The 20515-nt window shown below is 36.9% G+C and overlaps 1 protein-coding gene across 2 annotated transcripts in view; it reads left to right on the top strand.

Annotated features, from left to right (window-relative positions):
- The window catches only part of mical1 (microtubule associated monooxygenase, calponin and LIM domain containing 1), a 32117-nt gene extending 15160 nt beyond the window's left edge, over positions 1-16957 (top strand). For both annotated transcript variants that reach the window (XM_079588255.1, XM_079588256.1), the window contains exons 8-24: positions 660-917; positions 1119-1234; positions 1402-1528; positions 1652-1736; positions 2096-2243; positions 2867-3063; positions 4752-4858; positions 5264-5344; positions 5945-6137; positions 7149-7219; positions 9695-10472; positions 10558-10673; positions 11311-11418; positions 11561-11654; positions 13086-13176; positions 13601-13674; positions 14648-16957. In XM_079588255.1, the coding sequence (XP_079444381.1) occupies positions 660-917; positions 1119-1234; positions 1402-1528; positions 1652-1736; positions 2096-2243; positions 2867-3063; positions 4752-4858; positions 5264-5344; positions 5945-6137; positions 7149-7219; positions 9695-10472; positions 10558-10673; positions 11311-11418; positions 11561-11654; positions 13086-13176; positions 13601-13674; positions 14648-14784 (2781 nt within the window). In that variant the 3' untranslated portion in view covers positions 14785-16957. The remainder of the gene's footprint in view (positions 1-659; positions 918-1118; positions 1235-1401; positions 1529-1651; positions 1737-2095; positions 2244-2866; positions 3064-4751; positions 4859-5263; positions 5345-5944; positions 6138-7148; positions 7220-9694; positions 10473-10557; positions 10674-11310; positions 11419-11560; positions 11655-13085; positions 13177-13600; positions 13675-14647) is intronic.
- The last annotated feature ends 3558 nt before the right edge of the window (positions 16958-20515 follow it).

The raw sequence follows: 20515 nt of genomic DNA, 5'->3' as shown, positions 1-20515 counted from the left end.
ATACTTCATAGAAAAGCTAAACAGAGCCTAGAAAAGAGGCCTTGATTTCATCAGCAGAGGTGTATGGTGATGTTTCAACTTGTTTCCAGCTCACATCTAAACTTACAAACACATTTATCAATCCTCACACTGTTGTCCAGCTATTCTTGTCCTCTGTATTCTCACAGGAATAGCTGCAGTCAGTTGCTATTTGTGTTTGATAGAAATGCAGCCTGTATATTGAAGTGCAAATAGAGTACAAATGAAATAATGAAAGACTAAATGCTCGTTCACACCAAGGACGATAACTATGTATAAAGATAACTATAAAGATATATTTCTAAAAATCATTCTCAACATTAAAGAATAGCAGAGTTCACACCAAAGCTATAACTACTGTTTAATTGCACAGAGAAATTATATCATTGGAATCACTTTCAGAATGATTTTATCCAGCTGATGAACGCTTAAAACATTGACAGCCAATCAGAATCCATCCTGCTGTAACGAGCTCAAGCTTTTAAAGTGACATACAAGCACACGCTTAGAATAAACAGAACGATATTGTCCATTGGTGTTGTTGACGCTAATATAGTTATCTTTATAGTTAACCTTCTCAATGTGAACGTGCCTTAACATTAAACCCTCCTTGTCTTGATCAAAAGCGTTCTCGTTCTCAGGACTTCTCTGATGTCGAGCAGCTGCTCGCGTATGCAAACATTAACCAGGAGGCTCTGCAGAAGTACGCATACGAAGCCGCCGACTTCTCCACAGATCACATGTTGCCGAACATGGAGTTTGCGACGAACCACGCGGGCCGCCCTGACGTGGCCATGTTTGACTTCACCTCCATGCACAGGGCAGAGAACGCCTCTCTGGTGAAGGAGAGGAAAGGGAAGAAACTACTCATCGGATTAGTGGGAGACTCTCTGGTAGAGGTGTGTTATTAGCATAGTGTATAACATGATCAGTGTTATTTCAAAACTTTGTTTCGTTGACTTTGGTTTAATGTAAGCACTGTTTAAACAATACAAGCAAAACAGTTTGGATTACATAATATTGTCTGTCATATTGGCATTGGCCATCAAATCTAATTATAGCTATCATAATAGATAGACTAAAATATATTTTTATTGCAGCCATTTTGGCCTCTTGGCACTGGCATTGCTCGTGGTTTCCTGGCTGCGCTTGACACGGCGTGGATGGTCAGGAAATGGGGAAAAGGTTTGCCACCCCTGGAGGTGATCGCGGAGAGGTACAGAGTTTTAACGCCGTTTATAATCTTATAAAAGATTTCTATTTCAATTAAATCTTCTGTTAAAAACAGTAGTGTATGTGTACTATGTATGTATTTATCAATATAAAATGCACAAATGATTCAAATAGTGCAGTAGTGCATTATGCTGTGTATGTCTTCTATAGGGAGAGTGTGTATCAGTTGCTCTCGCAAACGACTCCAGAGAACACCAGCAAGAACCACATTGCCTACAGCATCGATCCATCCACGCGTTACCCAAACGTCAACCTGTCCTCTATACAACCCAGACAGGTCCTATACACAAACTTACACACTGCAAAAGCTGCTTGAAGTACCTAGCAATGATTAGTAATTAATTAAAGGGTTTTTATCATCAGAGAGTTTTATTTAAGTCTGTTTGTGTTCAATTTAAAGGTCAAGCGTCTGTATGAAGTAGAGGATGATGAGAGTAAACCCAACAAACAGAGGAAACCCAACGTAAAACATAAACCTAAAAAAGGTAAATGCCATACGACACATACTTTAACTTATATATTACTTTATCTTATATACACAAAACCCTCAAATGTATATACATTTGTACATACTGCATGTACAGTATAATGTAACTTGTATCACTTTAACTTATAGCACACTGAAGGTGTATTTAATATTTTAATTGAAAAAAAGCGACAACAAAAAAAAGTTTTTCAACAATTTAAAATAACGTAGGATATCATTGGTTTTAATAATATGCATCTGGTGATCTATGTTAAACGTTATGCATCTGATTACATGTCAAAAATGTGTTTTAGGGTTTCATAACCCGATGAAAATGCACAGACCTTACAGTGAATTATTCTAAATGTGTGTGTTTAGACTCTTTCAGACGTCTGGAGGAACTGCTGTCCTGGTGTCAGAAGAACACAGCGGGGTACGAACACGTGAAGGTGAAAGATCTGAGTGAGTCCTGGAGGTCCGGCCTGGCTCTCTGCGCTCTCATCCACAACTTCAGACCTGAACTCATGTAAGACCACCTGACCATCAAGACACAAGAGTATTCGCATAATTGATCTAAGATGCAGAGCCCAATTATGTTATGATAAACTGTTGCTTGATACACTATCGTTCAACAGTTTGGGTGCTGTAAGATTTTTTTCTTTTTTTTTGTTGAAAGAAATTAGTACCTTTTCTTTTTTCATTTTATATATATAATTTATATTTCAAATAAATGCTGTTCTTTTGAATTTTCTATTAATTAAAATAATTCTGGAAAAAGATATCACGGTTTCCACATATATATTAAGCAGCACAACTATTTCATCATTGATAATTACAAGAAATGTTTCTTGAGCAGCAAATCAACATCAGAATGATTTCTGAAGGATCATGTGACACTGAAGACTGGAGTAATGATGCTGAAAATTCAGCTTTGACCACAGGAACAAATAACACTTTAAAATATATTAACATAGAAAGCAGTTATTTTAAACAGTTATTTTAAATTGCCTTGGTGAGCATTTGAGACTTCTTTCAAAAATATTAAATAATCTTACCGACCCCAAACTTTTGAACGATAGTGTAAAGATAGATGTAAATACACATACAATAAGTGCATACAAATAATATGCATGCTGTCCTCTCTTTCAGTGACATGTCTCATCTAGATGAATATAATATCACTGCGAACAATAAGCTGGCCTTTGACATCACGGAGAAAGAGTTTGGCATCGCTCCCATCATGCGTGCAGCTGATATGACCACTTGCGGTAAAATCGACCAGCTCTCAATGGTGGTCTACCTCACACAGATACGCAACGCTCTCACCGAGAAAGATACACCAGCAGGTAATGATGGGCCGTCTTTGAAGGTATTCATAATTATGAAAGGCACTTTGTCCGAATGGTTGTCCAAAATATATAATAAAACAATTTGTTGCCTTCATGTACGATCCTTATACTTGTACATTTTCAGCTTGGTTTTGTTACGACCTCCCTTTTAGTGAAATCATTAATGGGGAAGGAAAGGTAACGTAACAAACACAAATAAGTGAGCAACGCCACTGCTCAGAACTATTTTATTAATTCACTCAAGACCATGTATAAGCAAAATCTAACAACATGCCAACCAAGAAAGTATTTAAAAGAGCGGACAACAGCTAACAAAGAGTAATATGAAACGCAAAGCATAACAAAACACAAATAACATAAAACATAAAGAGGCTGCTGTGCTGGCTGGCCCGTAAGTCTTTCATCTCTCCCCTTTATCCTCCTTATTGATATCTTTCATCTGCCGATTTCAATCAGCTACCTTTCAAATGATGAGCAGGTGCGTCAACCTAACAGAAAGAGAGCACGCGCGCGCTTATAGAGATAGAACGACGCCAAAGTAAACAAGGGAGGGACAACAAAAAAATAAGCATAAGACAGACTAAACCACAGACCGTAACAGATTTCAATACATGATCTGTATGGACTATAGAGGCAAACTCTTATAATAGCAGCGCTACTGTCTCTTTAAGATGCCTTCCCAGCATGCACTGCTGTAAACGGGCAGTTTTCTGCTGTAGTCTGTAGTCTGACAGTCTGCAGCAGCAAATGCACTCAGCTGGGGAGAAATCAGCTGCTTACGGGGGATTCGGTGGGAGTGGATCTGATCCAGCCTCCACACGCACCGCTCTATGAGACGGTTTTGAGGAGTCACAGCCGTTAGAGGGGCTTTAGGGAGCTGGATTCGGCGTTTAGTTGTTGGATGCTGTGTTCGGGAGGGGATCTCACACAGATGTGCTCCAGGTTGAGCTGTCACTCACGCAGGCTCTGGATGTGTGTATTCAGGGGAAGGGGGTGGGATCCAATACAGCTCATCTCTAACACGCCACTGCAAAGCGCATATTGAATGTGACGACTTGTATTTGTTGCAGTTTAAAGGGTAGGAGGATATTAATGGTTCTTTTTTATTTCAGTTTGCTTCCGGTTTTAATGTATTTTATGTATCTAAATTGCATCTAAAATGCACATTTTATATAAGGTTGTTCTGGATGAAATAATATATTGCATTTAAGAGATTATAAATGATGCTTTTCTTGTTCACTCGTGTGTGTATGTGTGGAATATGTTTGATGTTTAAAAATAATTTTATGATATATCATATTTAATATAATTTTTTCACAGTGTTTTCAGTGTTTCATATTATTATTTTTAATAATTTTTATTTTTATTTTTTTTATTTTACATTTAATTTAAATGTATTATTTATTGAAGTTGTAGGACTACAATTAAAGTACAATGCTCTTAAGGTTTTGCTGCAATATGAAAAGCTTAAATAATAAATCATGTCATGAGACAGATAAAACATTTTTTGTTTATTATCTGGAATTTGTTTTTATGGCTTTATAAGCATTTTTACTTTACATAAAAAAATTATATTTCTTTCTTTGCCGCAAAAACTTATTTTAATGTATGCATTTTACTTTACTTTTAGCACTGCGTGCCATTTATTTTCTTCTCACCATTTCCATTCTTCTTGTCTTCCTCAGAACGCTGCAACAGCCTCTCGCCCACAAATACCCTCTCGCTGTCCAGAACCCGCTCGGCCGTCTCCTTCCTCAACACGCTCAAGCGCGACTCCCTCCAGAGACGCAGGGTACGCAAACACCTGCGTGTTATCATGTAAAACAAACCCCCATTTTGTTTACAGTGTAGCAGTGGTGCCTGTCAAAGGTCATCTTTGGTGTTTTTGGTGAAATAGAGCATGAAATCACGTGCAATCTCTGTCGTAATGAACCACAACATTAGGAAAACACTAAACGCCCCCATTACACACAGCTGTTGCCAAAGCCAAATGCTCCCATGCTGCGGCCACAATGAGGAGGTTACATGAGAGAAAGCGAATAATAAAAGGACAAGAGAAAGGGGGATGCTAGTGTTTGCTTGCTGTCTGTTTGCAGTGCACGATAACGGTGAAATCATTGTTTATTTCTGTCGATCTGCTGTCGCCACATTACGTAACCTGAGCTGTAAATGAGATCATGTGACCCGTGTCTCTCAGGACCGACTGGCATCGGAGAAAGGACCAAGAAAGCAAAAGATGAAGGAGAAAGAGGAGGAGAAGGATGTGAAAGAGGAAAAAGTAAGGGTTGAAATCTAGTTCTTCAATTAAATGGTGACTGCAGTGTTATTGTGACGTGTTAAGACGTTTTTGGCATTAAACGCAACAAATGATAGATGGAACTGTAGATACAATATCGGTGGCTTGATTACATATCAGCCTTTTTAATTAAAAAATATTCTCTCAGGTCAGGATCAAAAATGAAACCGTACTTTGGACAAAAATACAACAGGAAGTGGGGGGAAAATGTGGCTAAAAGTGTCCACTGTAGTGAATTCCTTTTTTTAATTAATGTTAATTTAGAATTTTTATATATATTTAATTAAAGATATTCAAATATTATTTCATATACGTATATATATCTACTTATATGTAATAATTAGATTTAAAACTTGAAACCTCAATTACTAGTAAACAGTAGAGAGCTTAGAACTGTAAAATATGGAGTGTGTATCGTATCTTTTGTGGATTATTTATATATAATTTAGATTTGATTTTAAATGAAATAACAAAGTATTTGTACACTCACACACACAACTTTGGTTCAATTTGTCAAGTCTTTTAATTCATTGCTCTATATTCATTATAAGTGCAGTATCTTAAAGCGTTGTTTATCTCCAGTGTGCGGCGCCTGTGGCACCGATGTCCTCATCAGAGACGTGTGGCAGTGAGCTCTGTTATTTCTGCAAGAAGCATCTGTACGTGCTGGAGAGAGGAAGCGCCGAGGGGAAGTTCTTCCATCGCAGTTGTTTCAGCTGTTATCACTGCGGCTCCACCCTGCGGCAGGGCGGATACACTTTCCAATCCGACACGGGTAAGCCCAAAAGACCCTCAATATGACGTAAAGCTTCATATTTTATTTAGTTTTTTATATACACTGAACAAAATTATAAACGCAACACTTGTTTTTGCCCCCATTTTTCATGAGCTGAACTTTTAGAGTGGCCTTTTATTGTGGCCAACCTGAGGCACACCTGTGCAATAATCAGCATCTTGATATGCCACACCTGTGAGGTGGATGGATTATCTCGGCAAAGGAGAAGTGCTCACTAACACAGATTTAGACAGATTTGTGAACAATATTTGAGAGAAATAGGCCTTTTGTGTACATAGAAAAAGTCTTCGATCTTTGAGTTCAGCTCATGAAAAATGGGGGCAAAAACAAAAGTGTTGCGTTTATAATTTTGTTCAGTGTATATTTTATTAATTTATTTGTTGTACTAATTTAATTTAACTAAAACAAGGTAACTAATTGTTATATCATGACGAGGGAACAAATTATTATATTGTGTCCACGATTTACTTCAAACGAGGGAACGAATTAGTAAAACATGCTGACATATGAGCAAGTCGTGGCTTGGGAACGATTTGTTAATCCGTGATAGTTGCGTAGATCAAGGGCTAATAGTAGGTCAAATGTAGGCCTTACTAAGTTCTGTAAAAGAATAAATATTTCAGCATTGTTTTTAGTTTTTTACATTACGTAATACATTTTATTTTATTATTTATCATGCACTTGTCTCTCATCTGCTGTCATAAGGACTGAAACATCTTGATGTTAAATCAAATATTACATAACCTTTTAAAGCTATTCATATCTCGTACAGTGTGGAACACTGTCTTATTAGATTACGGCTATTACAACACCTCCTGTGCACCCCTTCTGTGCAAATCTCAGTTTCACCCGTGGTCCATGATTCTTACATGATCCTGCTTTCCCTACAAGAAAAGTGGGGCTTGTTCAATTATTCACTGCTCGTTTGAAAAAACTGCATGTGCATCCATGTTACAGCCCTTCATGTTGTTGAATTTGATTTGTCTTCAGGGAGATTCTACTGTGAGCAGCACTCAGTGGCTGAGGAAGAGGAGGGTGATGAAGGTCACAGAGGCTCACAGGTATGAAACACATCAGAGCTAATGAGACGCTTGATTGCTTCCTATTTACCGTCGGATCTCTTGTGTGAGGATACTGGGAACGATAATTATTTTTAGTGTTGATATATTGCACTGAGATGTGTGGGAAGCGTAATAACATGCATTAGCAAGTCATTGTTCTGTAGTTCATGTTCACAGAAATATATATGAAATATGATTTATTTGGACATTATACCATCGGAAGACCATGGGAATATAGGATTGTAACACTATTTTCACATTTTCTGAGGACCATGGCAAAGCTCTAGGTGATTATGGAGCTAGAGTGCTTTCTGTGGTTGTAGGTTGTTAGTTTTTTTTACTGCCTCTTGCAATAGTTTTGTACACATTTCATTATCTGTCGGATGAAAATCACAAGTACCTTCACTTTGAGAAGTAATTGCACACCCCTCTTAAATGAGACATGATTTGAGTCGTCATTCATGACCATAGTGCAAACTTACAGGGTTAGGTTGAGTTCTTATTTGTATGAGTTTTATTATATTTAGATATATAAGACCGATGGTCTTTTCTTCACTGAGATATATTCAGCCATTTTGTTATGACGAGAACTAATGTGGGTCAGCAGCTGCGTCAGGGAAAACATTTCCTTTCCTCTCGTGTAAAAGTGTGTGTGTGTGTGTGTGTGTGTGTGTGTGTGTGTGTGTGTGTGTGTGTGTGTGTGTGTGTGTGTGTGTGTGTGTGTGTGTGTGTGTGTGTGTGTGTGTGTGTGTGTGTGTGTGTGTGTGTGTGTGTGTGTGTGTGTCTGTGTCTGTGTCTGTGTCTGTGTCTGTGTCTGTGTGTGTGTGTGTGTGTGTGTGTAAATTCTGCTTTTGTGATATTGGATTCCTAGTGGTTGTTCATAAGACTCCTCAGAGCTGATGCAGTTTTCTGTGAGCTGCTGATATTTTTTTTGCAGTCACTTTTGTGTTGGCAACTTGTTCAGTTACCTAATCTGATAATACAACCGGTACTTCTTATTTTAAACAATCATAATACAAGTACCTAAATGAGAGTGCTTAGCCAACATGTGCAACCATGCATCCTTGTATTGAGGTCCCATTTAGTGTTGTTTGGGGAATTTTTTGTAGTCAAGAAATAGAGTATTTTCAATAGGATCTGTGATCAGGAGTTTAGCCTGAGGGCGAAAGATTTCCCCACACCGATTTTGCACCGGGTTCAACTTGTGTGTGAATTGTGCTTCATATATCATTACACTATTGACCATAGACAATGGACATTTATGCCTGTGAAGTTTTGCAATTATGACTGTACCTTGACTGTGATGGTTACAAACTTCAGTATTCAATGAGGTGAAGTTATCTTAAAATGTTATTATTTAGGCAGTTGGCTTATTAATCATGTTGGCTGTTTAACTATAGGGAATAGGGATTGGACAGTTTAACACAATTTCTGAAACCGTAACAGTTTCATGAACAAATCGATTATTTTAGTATTTGTAAGTAATGCATATTTTGAAAAGGAAATTTAGTTTACGGCAATTTGCAAATAATGTGATAGTTACCAAGTAAATTTAACTGAACTGATTCAACTCTACAGTTAGCTGGTTGTGTTTGATTCGTTCAGAATCGCACTACACTGATCACGCTGTTATTTTTGATTCACTTAAAAGAACTTGCTCAGCAAGATGCTCTTCAATATGTTGCTCAACCATGACCATGCTTGACCTGAAATCTAAAATTAACCATAGAAAAAGACACTGATGCAAAAATTTGAAGCAGCGCAGCTGTTTTCAACATTCGTAATGCAAAATGTTTCTTTAGCAGCAAATAAGCATATTCGAATGATTTCTGAGAGTCATGTGACACTGAAGACTGGAGTAATGATGCTGAAAATTCAGCTTTGCATCACAGGAATAAATTACATTTTACAATATATTAAAATAGAAAAGTTATTTTAAATTGTAATAATATTTCACAATATTACTGTTTTAACTATTTTTGATTAAATAAATGCAGCATTGGTAAGCAGAGGAGACTTCTTTCAAAAAGTAGTAGGGATGGATGGATGGATGGATTGGTGGATGGATTGGTGGATGGATTGATGGATGGATTGGTGGATGGATGGATGGATGGATTGGTGGATGGATGGGTGGATGGATTGGTGGATGGATTGGTGGATGGATTGGTGGATGGATTGGTGGATGGATGGATGGATGGATGGATGGATGGATGGATGGATGGATGGATGGATGGATGGATGGATGGATGGATGGATGGATGGATGGATGGATGGATGGATGGATGGATGGATGGATTGGTGGATGGATTGGTGGATGGATGGATGGATTGATGGATGGATGGAGGGATGGATGGAGGGATAAGATGGTAGATGGTAGTCTACATGAATTGAACAATCTAACATTTGTGTTCACGAACACAGAATATATCTCAGGCCCAAAATATCACAATAATGTCATGTTTTTCTGTTTTCTAGAATCATGTTGAGAATAGTCATAATGAAGAGGATGATAAAGAAAAGACACAAAATGGTGAAACTGTAGAGATGGCATCTCCTCCTCCACATGTCTCTGTAAAACGGAAGGGCTCATATAAGATATCTGTTGACCCTGACTTCGAAGAATCAAACGAGTGCCCTACTCCCACAGAGCAAGATGACTATCTGTCACCTGACCTTAAGGAATCTCATGAACCACACAAACCCTCAGAGCTCAATCCAGAGAGCACAGGCACTGAGAGCCAACAAAATAACAGCAGCCCGTCAGTTCCAGTGCCGGCCCCGCGAAGTTCAAGATCTCTGCCGCACCCTCCGCTCCCAAAACCTCGCACTGTCCATAACGTGATGCCCGAACCCTCAAATATCCCAGAGGAACCTGAGGAAACTCATCACAGCCTCACGCCTGACTCCAAACCCAAGCCGTCCCTGCGCAAACTTCAGCTGAGCGAAGAGGAAAAAGCTGACCTTCTCAGCCAGGATTCGGACTCTGAGACGCCCGCCTCGTCTTCTGCTGCCTCCACTTCCTCTTCCTCCAAGCAGCATGAAGGAGTCGAGGAGGAGGGATACTGGAGCGGAGGCATCGCTACACGGAAGAGCTTGCAGAACCAGCCTAACCGTCGCTGCGTGAGAAGGAAGAGCGAACCTCCGCCCACCACCCAATCGCAGCACGGAAAGACGCGCTCCAAGTTTTCCCCGTGGAATCTGTCTTCACCGCGGCTAATCCAGCGCTTCAGCGTCCTCCGAGTCGGACCTTCAGGTTGGAAGCCACATTTTCGGTACGTCTTTCTTAACGGCTTTAGGTTTAACTTAGTGGCTGATTTTGGTGTGAATTCCCTCATCAGAACAAACTCAACCAGACCATTATGTATCAGAAGATGATAATGAAGAAGGTGTTGACGATGATGAAGAAGAGGACGAAGAGGATCTTCAAGAAGAAGAGCATTTTTTGGATTGCAAGGTGGGAATATGTTCAAATTAGTTTCATTCTGAGACTTAGTCTATAACTTATTTAGTCAGAAGACCAAATTTCCATCCATACCAACCAGATTTTACAAACATAATAATAATTTACAAACAGGTAGGAATATACAGTTATTTTTGGGATGTCCCAAAATGAGGGACTATTGGGACTATATATTTATTTATTTATTATATATTTTTTAATTTGCTGTGTGTGTGAATTTTAAAATGCAACTAGCTTGTTTGTGAAGCTGCACAATTTGGCCAAAAATGTGATTATATTAACATGACTATAATAATTATTATTATTATTATTACATTTAAGTATTAAAAATAAGTATTCTATATTAATATGACTATGAAACTAATAATTATTAATAATTACAAATATTTCATTGTAAAATAAAAACTGAGTATTTGATAAAAGATCATATAATAAATAAAAAAATATATATACTGTACAGCTGTAAAATTACTAATATTTATGGCTGTCTTAATTTCTTAATTTTCATACAATTAAGCTTTTATTTTGACTGAAAAGCACTGAATCATGATCATGAGATCATGTTTTCTGCAAGAATGATTAAATTCTCCCAAGAAGTTGTTGACCGTATGCTTGTGTTGTATGTGTTCAGGGGGGCGACTATGAGATTTCTAAATCAGACAAACAGGACCTAAAGAGGATGAAAACTCTGGAGCGGAAAGCTAAAATGAGCGAAATCCAGCGCTTCCACAAAGCTCAGGTGAGCAAGATCAATCTATACTGAGTATATTGTTTCCCATAATGGTAAAAAAAAAAAACATGCACAAAATCAGCATCAATTCATATCAAGATATTTCATTCTCATTTGGTCTGATACTGTTCTGGTTCTGACGCCCACACAGACGATTCAGAGACGGCTGGAAGAGATAGAAGTGACCTTTAAAGACCTGGAAGAGAAAGGAGTGGAGCTGGAGAGAGTTTTGAGAGGAGAGGCTGGTATGACATCTCATCCATCTACATGCACCATTAATGATTTCACTTCATCATATTATACAGCGGTCAGAATGTGTGTGTGCGAAAACTCACTGAAACCCAGTGAACTTGTTAACCCTTGTACGTCACCAAGACATTTTCAGAGTTACAATAAGAGTTACATTTACTGTCTAATACGGACGGGCATATCGATTCACAAGCTTTCGATTTAAATTTTGATTCAATATCACTTCATTTGGATATGTATTTCAGATAAAGAGCAGTCCATTTTTATCAAGGAAAAACATTTTTATCAAGGAAAAACTAATGTTGTAAACTTCACAGGGAACATGTTCAGTTGGTACAATTAAGGCAGTTTTTATAATAATTACATTAGGACAATAATATTAACTCTTTAATGACATTAATATGTTTCTGCTCCACTGTTGTTATTTATTTATTTTATTTTTTTAAAGTTGGCTCAGGTTGTCATAAAATAGTTTTCATGCTGAATTTATTCAAACGTATATTAAAAATTGAAGAACAGATTAAGTAAAAATATAATTAATCTAATTTATTGAATATATATATTTAACAAAATGATCCGCTCTTCATTTTTCTAGCTAACTATTGAGTTGTGGTAATTGAAAGGCAAATTTTTTTGAGGCAAATGTAACGTTACGTGACATTGTTTGTTATAAAATTGACAGAATTTGAAAACTAAGACTTTGTTTCATATAAAAAATCATTCCGATTTATTGGCTCTACAAAATAATGTTTAGTGAAATTTTGGGTCACGCTTTAGATTAGGGTCCAATTCTCACTATCTATTAACTATGACTTTTGCCTCCATAATCTCCTAATTACTGCTTATTAATAGTGAGTAGGGTAGTTGTTGAATTTAATTAATATGTGCTTCATAAGTAGTAATAAACAGCCAATATCCTAGTAACATGCATGCAAATAAGCAAATAGTTATTAGTGAGAATTGGACCCTAAACTAAACCAAATTTTGTTCATGCATCATCTGAAAAGAGCATAGACTAAAATATCGATTATTTGGATTTAAGAATCTATATCGGCTCATCAAAAGGATTATGGATTCAAATTGAGAAATCCACCCAGCACTACTTTACTAGAGTTTCAATGAACGTGAATATTTTTTTTATCAGATGTGTATATGCAAATACGTAACTTAAAGCTTTAATTTATTTTCAAGTTTCTCATTATACAAATGATAAAATGCTTGAAATTAGTTTTTTTGCATATACATTTCTTTAAATGATATTACTTTGAACTTTTTGTGCCCTGCATACAACTCCTTCAATACTGTTTTACTGAAAGCATCCCAGGATGCACTGTAAGCTGATTAAGAGAAGCAAATGGGTGACATAGTGTGGCGACGACTGAGGATAAGCAGATCTCGTAGGTGTCGTAACCTCCTGTGTGTTTTAGTTTCAGGTGACCCTGAAACCATTGACCAGTGGATTGATCTGGTCCAGGAGAAGAACAATCTACTCTCAGAGGAGTCTGATCTCATGGTGGCGTAAGTCTGATCACTGTTACCCTCAAAAATAGCCACAAGTTGGGTTGAATTAATAAACATCTTGGTTGTTTAACCAAGTGGTAATGTCAGCATTAATACAATGCACATTTAAGGATCTCAATAGCAGTTATTGGTCAAAGTGCATCATTTATTTTTGCATGTGTAAAGGAAAACCTCAAACCTCACTGAAAGCCAGCTCACAGTCTCGTTGCCCTTGGAAACCTCTCTTCTGCATGTCTTTGATGAGCACTAATGCTTAAGATGAATGCTTAGAGTGGCCTCATTTATTTAACCCACCGCTTTGCATGTATTTATCATGTATTGGCTCTGTGCATAATTGGATCCTCTGTGTTAGAAACTAAATTACAGGCTGTGCTAACAGCAGCATCGTATATTCGTGTGATTCTGGTTTTGTGATTCAAAGGTCTCGACAGCTGGAGCTGGAAGACAAACAGAGCATGTTAGAGATGGAGCTACGGCGATACATGGAAATGGATGGTGGGAAATTAAAGATTATATTATATCATTATATTCTCTTTATGATATATTAATTTAAATAGTCCTGTGTTCTTCTGACAAATGAATTTGGATTTTAATTACAAAAAGTCCATCAGTTAATATGAAGTCATAAAAGCTTCATGTGTAATAAAAAAGATATATATATTATTATTATTATTATAATCTTGCTGGTAGTGCACATGGTCTAATGCAGAGCAAATGCAAGGCAAAAATATTTTATTTAATTATTTAATATTAAATAATTATTATTAATTTAATAATAAATTCGAATTAAATGATATTCATATTGAAATAGTGTTATTTGTCATTATATTCTCTTTATATAATAGGCACTTTAAAAGTCCTCTGGAATGAATTACAAATAGTCCATCTGTCAATAATTTTTAAGTCATAAAAGCTTAATGTATTAAAAATATGTTTTTAATTAGAATTTAATGTATATGCAATACTAAATATTTAAATTATTATAATATTTCTAAATATTTAAATAATTTGAATTATTATTAATATTATTGAAATGCTAACATTTCTAAGTTAGTATTAATTTGGTTTTAATTTTTAATTCTAAAGGTCTATTCAGACCAAGGACGATAACTATAACGATAAAGATATAGTTCTAAAAATAAATTAATAGCAGACTCCACACCTCAAGTTTAACGATAACGGCACAGAGGAACAATATTGTTGGAATCAGAATTTTTTTTCCAGCTTGAACGATAAAAATGTTGACAGCCAATCAGAATCCATCCGGCTTCAAAGAGCATTTAAAGCGGCAGATGACAAAACTGCAGCGAGCGCTTGGATTAATCAGAATGATATTGTCCGCTGGTGCGGTCACTAATATAGTTACAGTTATCGTTCTTGGTGTGAACGGGCCTTGATTTGTTTTTATTGATGTAAACGTATGCACACACATGCATTAAGATGTTGCTACTGTATGTTGTGTGTGTAGAAACTGAGAAGACCCCTGAGCAGCGAGCACAGGAGGAGCGGATCCTGCAGGAGATGCTGGACGTGGTGGACATGAGGGATTCACTGGTGGCCTTCCTGGAGGAGAAGAGGTTGAAGGAAGTCAATGACGACCTGTAGTACTGTAGGCAGACCAGGTGCTCTGGGACTAAAGCACCACAAATACCCACATTTAACACATGCCACAACACCCTAAGGGAGTAGTTCACCATTACGTTCATCATTTACTCATCCTCATGCTGTTCTAAACCTTCTAGACTTTCTGCCTTCTGTGGAAAACAAATTTTGCACAATCTTCTTTTTTCCATACAATGAAATTAAATGGTACTTAAAGGGTTTGTTCACCCAAAAATGAAAATTGTGTTATTTATTACTCACCATTAATTAGTTCCAAACCCGTAAGACGTTCGCTCATCTTCTGAACACAAATGAAAATCTGAGAGCTGTCTGTCTCTCCATTGACAGCTAACAACAACTTTACGCTTCAAAAAGCTCATAAATAGGTCGTAAAACTAATCCATATGAATTAAACGGTTAAGTTTATCAAATTTCTCAAACGAGACGTGAATTCATATGGATTAGTTTTACGATCACTTTATGAACTTTTTGTAGCGTCAAAGTGGTAGTCGTGTAGCCGTCTATGGAGAGACAGAAAGCTCTCAGATTGAGATGAACGAAAGTCTTACGTGTTTGGAACGACATGAGGGAGTAAATTATGACAGAATTTTAATTTTTAGGTGAGCTATCCCTTTAAATCCAGTTTTATTAAGTTTTTAAGAGAAAGGCAGTCGTTAAATTTCAGCTTTCAGATTTTGTATGTTCAATGTCATTGTTGCCAAACATTGATGCGTCTCATGTGCCTCGTAACCAGTTTTTCAGCGCTCAAAATTTGAATATGCATATCTTCAGATTGCACATATGAGATTTGAGCGTTACAGTGGAGAGGAAGATTTTCAGTAAACGACGACTTTCATTTCAGTGTGTTTCCACACAAAGCTACTCATTTAGACAACAGTATGGTGCTTTTCGTCATTCTTCAGGCCTTTACAGCCGTGTGAACATCCTGCACCCGCATCTCTTGTGTGCGCAACGAAAGAAAGAAAGAAATCATACAGGATTGCATCGACATGAGGGTGAATAGATGATGCCAGAATATTTACTTTTGTGTGAACTGCCTCTATTGGTTCACTGATATCGCATATTTTAAAGAAACCCAATGACTTACTGGCACAAACGCCGACATTGCACCACAAAAACTCTGCTCTTGAAAACCAAAGAGTTAAACACATCTGTGCACACAGTCACTATGGTCTTGCTCCAAAATAAATGTGCTATCTAACAGACAAACTCTGAAGAATGTGCCAAATGTTGTGAAACTGCACACCCGTCCCAGACTTCACAGCCCGGACACGGCCTTTCCCGAGACCAACCAATGGCGGTCACCACACAAACGCAAATACACGGACTATAGAATTTGCTGGGTCAGATGTGTGCGCACACGTGCAATTATATTGCATCTCGCACTTTTATAAAAGTCTATCAAGGTCATGTATGTTCTAAATATCAAGAGATATTATATAAAAGGTATTTACACATTTATGGTGTCGTATTTTGGCAGAACCTGATGCCAATATCATGTCTTAAACAGCACTTGCATTGTATTATTATGAAAATATTATGGCTTTGCAACATTAAGAGATTCGATATCACAATTGGCTTTTGTGCAGTGTATTGTTTTGTTTTTTCTTGCAAGTGATTGTATTTCTCTTCACACATTATTATTATTATTATTATTATTATAATGATTCATTGATTTTGATATTTTCTGCATGATCATGGTTTTGACTCTCAGGGGAACATCTGCCTGGCCCGGTTTCCATTTATATATTTCTACTTGTGTATATTTGCGTTTCATTATCTGGAAGTGTTTACACAGTATATCACACTCGTTCATGAATTCATTTTAGGGAGGCACAAAGGAAGTTGAGTGAAATTTAACAGATCTGTTTGATCCTTTGCTGTATGAAATTCCCACGGAGAATTATTACTTGGAACATTTATGTGTTTGATAAATTGCTTTTCGTTTTTGCGGCTCTGAGAATAATTAGTGGCATTAATTCTTGTCAGAGAGGACTTTTGTGGTAGTGTGTTGGGAACAGTGGTGTAATTTTTGCTGTTTGCTTTTGTTCCCTGTATTTCTTTTCTTTAAACATGTTCACATACACAGCAGTGGTTTTTCTTTTCCATGGGGACAGTAATTCACTTAATATGCTAATAAAATATCTAGCACTTTATGTTTTTCCTCTCGGTTGGGTTTCAGTGCTGTGAAAACGGCCTTGATTTCTTCATGTACGTCAGAAACCGATTTTGAGCATTGACGTCATAGACGTGTTATTCGACAGGCTTTTTTAATTAGTGTGTGAAACGGTATGTACTTACTTGCATGTATCATGTTTAAAACAGAAGTATTCTGAATTGTTTTCACATGACCTTAACATACGTATGCTATGCTGTACTGCAGAAATAGTTAGGGATGGTAGTGTGCTGTTCTCCACATATACTTTGTCTGTTAATAAGTCCTCATGAAATCTTTGCAGAAATGAGAAGTCATCACATTCCTGTCACATAAAATTACATTTCCTCTCTATTGCTTTTTTGCTCTGAACTTTTAAGTGTTGCGTTTTTTTAAAGGTCCATCATCACCACTAGAGGGCATCCTTCATCAGTTTTACAAGAAGCAACAGGATGCACAAGGATCAGTGACAACAAGGTTTGATCTATACTAGATTACTGATGCGAGTACTGAGTACACAATATATTGTATTATATAGTATTGTTTATGAAGTCAGTGTACGTGTCAATCAAAAAATTCCCTTTTTATACAGTAAATATTTAACTAGACCTATTTATTTATTTTGTATAATTAATGTTCTGTGTATTATTTTATCATTTGTATTTATATTTTATTTATTTACTATGTTATATTTTAATTTATTTATATGTTATCAATATATTATTTATACTCATTTGTGTATTTATTAATTATTTATACTCATTTATGAACAACCCAAACATTATTTTTATTTCTCACATTAAGATAAAAATAAAGACAGCCCCAGTCCTCCAGTTTTATGGTATGGAAAATGATTTTGTGTTCCACAGATGAAAGAAAGTCACTGGAATAACATGAATGTGTGTGTGTGTGTGTGTGTGTGTGTGTGTGTGTGTGTGTGTGTGTGTGTGTGTGTGTGTGTGTGTGTGTGTGTGTGTGTGTGTGTGTGTGTGTGTGTGTAAATGGTTTAAGATGTCTTGCAATAAATGTAAGATATCTTCTTGCATGCAGGACACTTTCAGGACCTAAAAAATGGCCTTCTCACAGAAAGACCATCCACCTCTGCGGCAGATCTAGGATCAGTTGACTTCAGATATTTGATGGTCACTGGATCAGGACACGGGTCTCAGAGCTGCACACACTGCAGGTTAATCTAAACTCAATTTGCTTAGCATCAATTTGACGAGTTCCTCACATGATGGGTCACAGAGGGTGATGTGGGTGTTGTCCTAGAGCAGTAAACATACTGAATTATGCTTAGGTCAGGTGCAGATGCAGAAACCTGTAATGAAATGCCATCATGCTGTACATCAGTGCAGAGCCATCTGTGCGCTCCTCCATAAGAGCTCTGCTGCAGCACAACAGATGCTCATCTGATTTGATGAGTGTGTGCCTGCTCCTCAGTCATGGCCTTTTTAATCACTGATACTTTTTAAATTACATTTGCCGTTCCTCCTCTAGAGAATCAATTTGATTTGAGGGGGACAGAGAGAGAGAAAATTGTTAATAAAATAGTCCATTTTGGATCCTTTGTACACAAGCTAGCATTTAACAATGAGGGTTTTTTTCTCCCTCAATAGTTCATAATTGGTTTTAGCATATTTCTATTGCCAGCTATATTTTTGCTAGCCCTATAACTATTATAATTGATGATGATAATGCAAATACAACGAGAAATTTCTTTTGTAAAATGGTAAAATGATTATAGATGTCAGTGAAACCAGGTGATAATGTATTATAATTATACACATTTATAAGACATTTAGAATGCATTAATCACAAAATAAGCAATCATATGACTTGCAAATATAGTTAAAGTCATTATTGTCTCCTTTTTTCTGCTTTTGTTGTATGGAAAAGAACATAAAAATCCCTCCTAATACCGTCTTTTGTTTTCCAAAGAAAGTCATACTGGTTTGGAATGATATATGACAGTAAATGATGACAGAATTTTTTTATTTTTCTCTCCCTTTTTATCCTGTTACTTTATCATCATCATTGTCATGTGTCCTGTTACTTTCTCTCTTCCTCTATTACTCTCTGACACCTTTCATTTCACCAAACACAATCTGAGTTACATAAGACATCATTGGTCATGAACGCTTTCCAGTGACATCACTGTCAGATTATCACTGGCTTTAGATTAGAGCTGCTTTTTACTGTCCGGCCGAAGCACAGTAGAGGTTTGTCTGCAATAATCAGCTTTGATTTAGACTTGTGTAAACTTGCTTTAAGGATATTACATTTTACCATAGAAAAAAAGTGTCAGAAGATTGATGGTAACACTTTAGGTCCCATTCATTAACATGAAATGATAATGAGAAATATATATTTTTACAGCATTTATTAATCGTATTAATCTGTTAATGTTAGATAATAAAAATACAATTCATTTTTAATGGTTCACAGTGCATTAATTAATAATAACTTTTTATTTTAAAATGTATTAATAAATGTTGAAATTAAAGCTGCAGTCCGTAAAAATTTTTGTTCAAAATTAACAAACTGTATATAATAAGCGAGTATATCATGAATCCATTTTCCAAACCGTGTTTTTGTCTTATCCTAAATCACTATGGTACACCTATAATGAGTAATGTTTATATTCAGACTATTTTAGACTATTTTTAGACTGGTTCGTACCACTGCAGAGTAGCCCAGTACCTTGCGTGAGTCGTCATAGACATAAACAGAGAAAGTACCTGTTCTGTTTAGTGAGCGCTAAAAGTTACGGACTGCAGCTTTAACATTAAAGGTGCAGTAAGTGATTTCTGAGAAAAGCTGTTGAAAGTGGATAGGACCGAGCTGCGCAACACACTTGTAGCCAATCAGCAGTAGGGGGCGTTTCCACTCATGATGTAGGAGGAGAGAGAGTGAGCCAATGAGCAGTAGGGGGCGTTTCCACTCATGATGTAGGAGGAGAGAGAGTGAGCCAATGAGCAGTAGGGGGCGTTTCCACTCATGATGTGGGAGGGGAGAGAGGGCCAATCAGCAGTAGGGGGCGTGTCCACTCATGATGTGGGAGGAGAGAGAGTGAGCAAGAGGGAGATTTGAAGAAAGACTGTAGAAAGAGAGATGGCTGAGAGACATTACAAAAGAGAAAAGTTTACAGGAATCTCACTGGAAAAAGAAGGGTTATGATCAGGCAAGAGCTTTAGGCATTAATATTGGAAAAGCTTTCCAGCACTGGAGAGACCTGAGCGGGAAGGCCTGAAAGTGAATGCAGAGGTTGCGTTGTTTTTGCTCCATACGCGAGTTAACATTGGTTTTGCTAGTACCAACATGTGTTGTTATAATGTTAGTAACAGGACGGTTGTGAGTCTCATTGTCTGTCTGTAGCTGCTGTGCTACTGGCTACTAACAACCAACTCTTGCTTATATTTACTCGTGTACTGTATGTTGATTTTTTGTTCTTCCTTGTCATTCATTTGTTCTCTTCGCTTCATTATTTTGCTTCGGTTCAGATATGATAAAGAGATGTTTACTCTTGCATTGCGTGTTTGTGCATTTTGGGGGTGG

This window comes from Phoxinus phoxinus (genome assembly GCF_949152265.1).
Source record: "Phoxinus phoxinus genome assembly, chromosome: 18".
In the NCBI taxonomy this organism is placed as follows: domain Eukaryota; kingdom Metazoa; phylum Chordata; class Actinopteri; order Cypriniformes; family Leuciscidae; genus Phoxinus; species Phoxinus phoxinus.
Note: the sequence above shows the minus strand (reverse complement) of the source record. Positions and strands in the feature narration are given on the sequence as shown.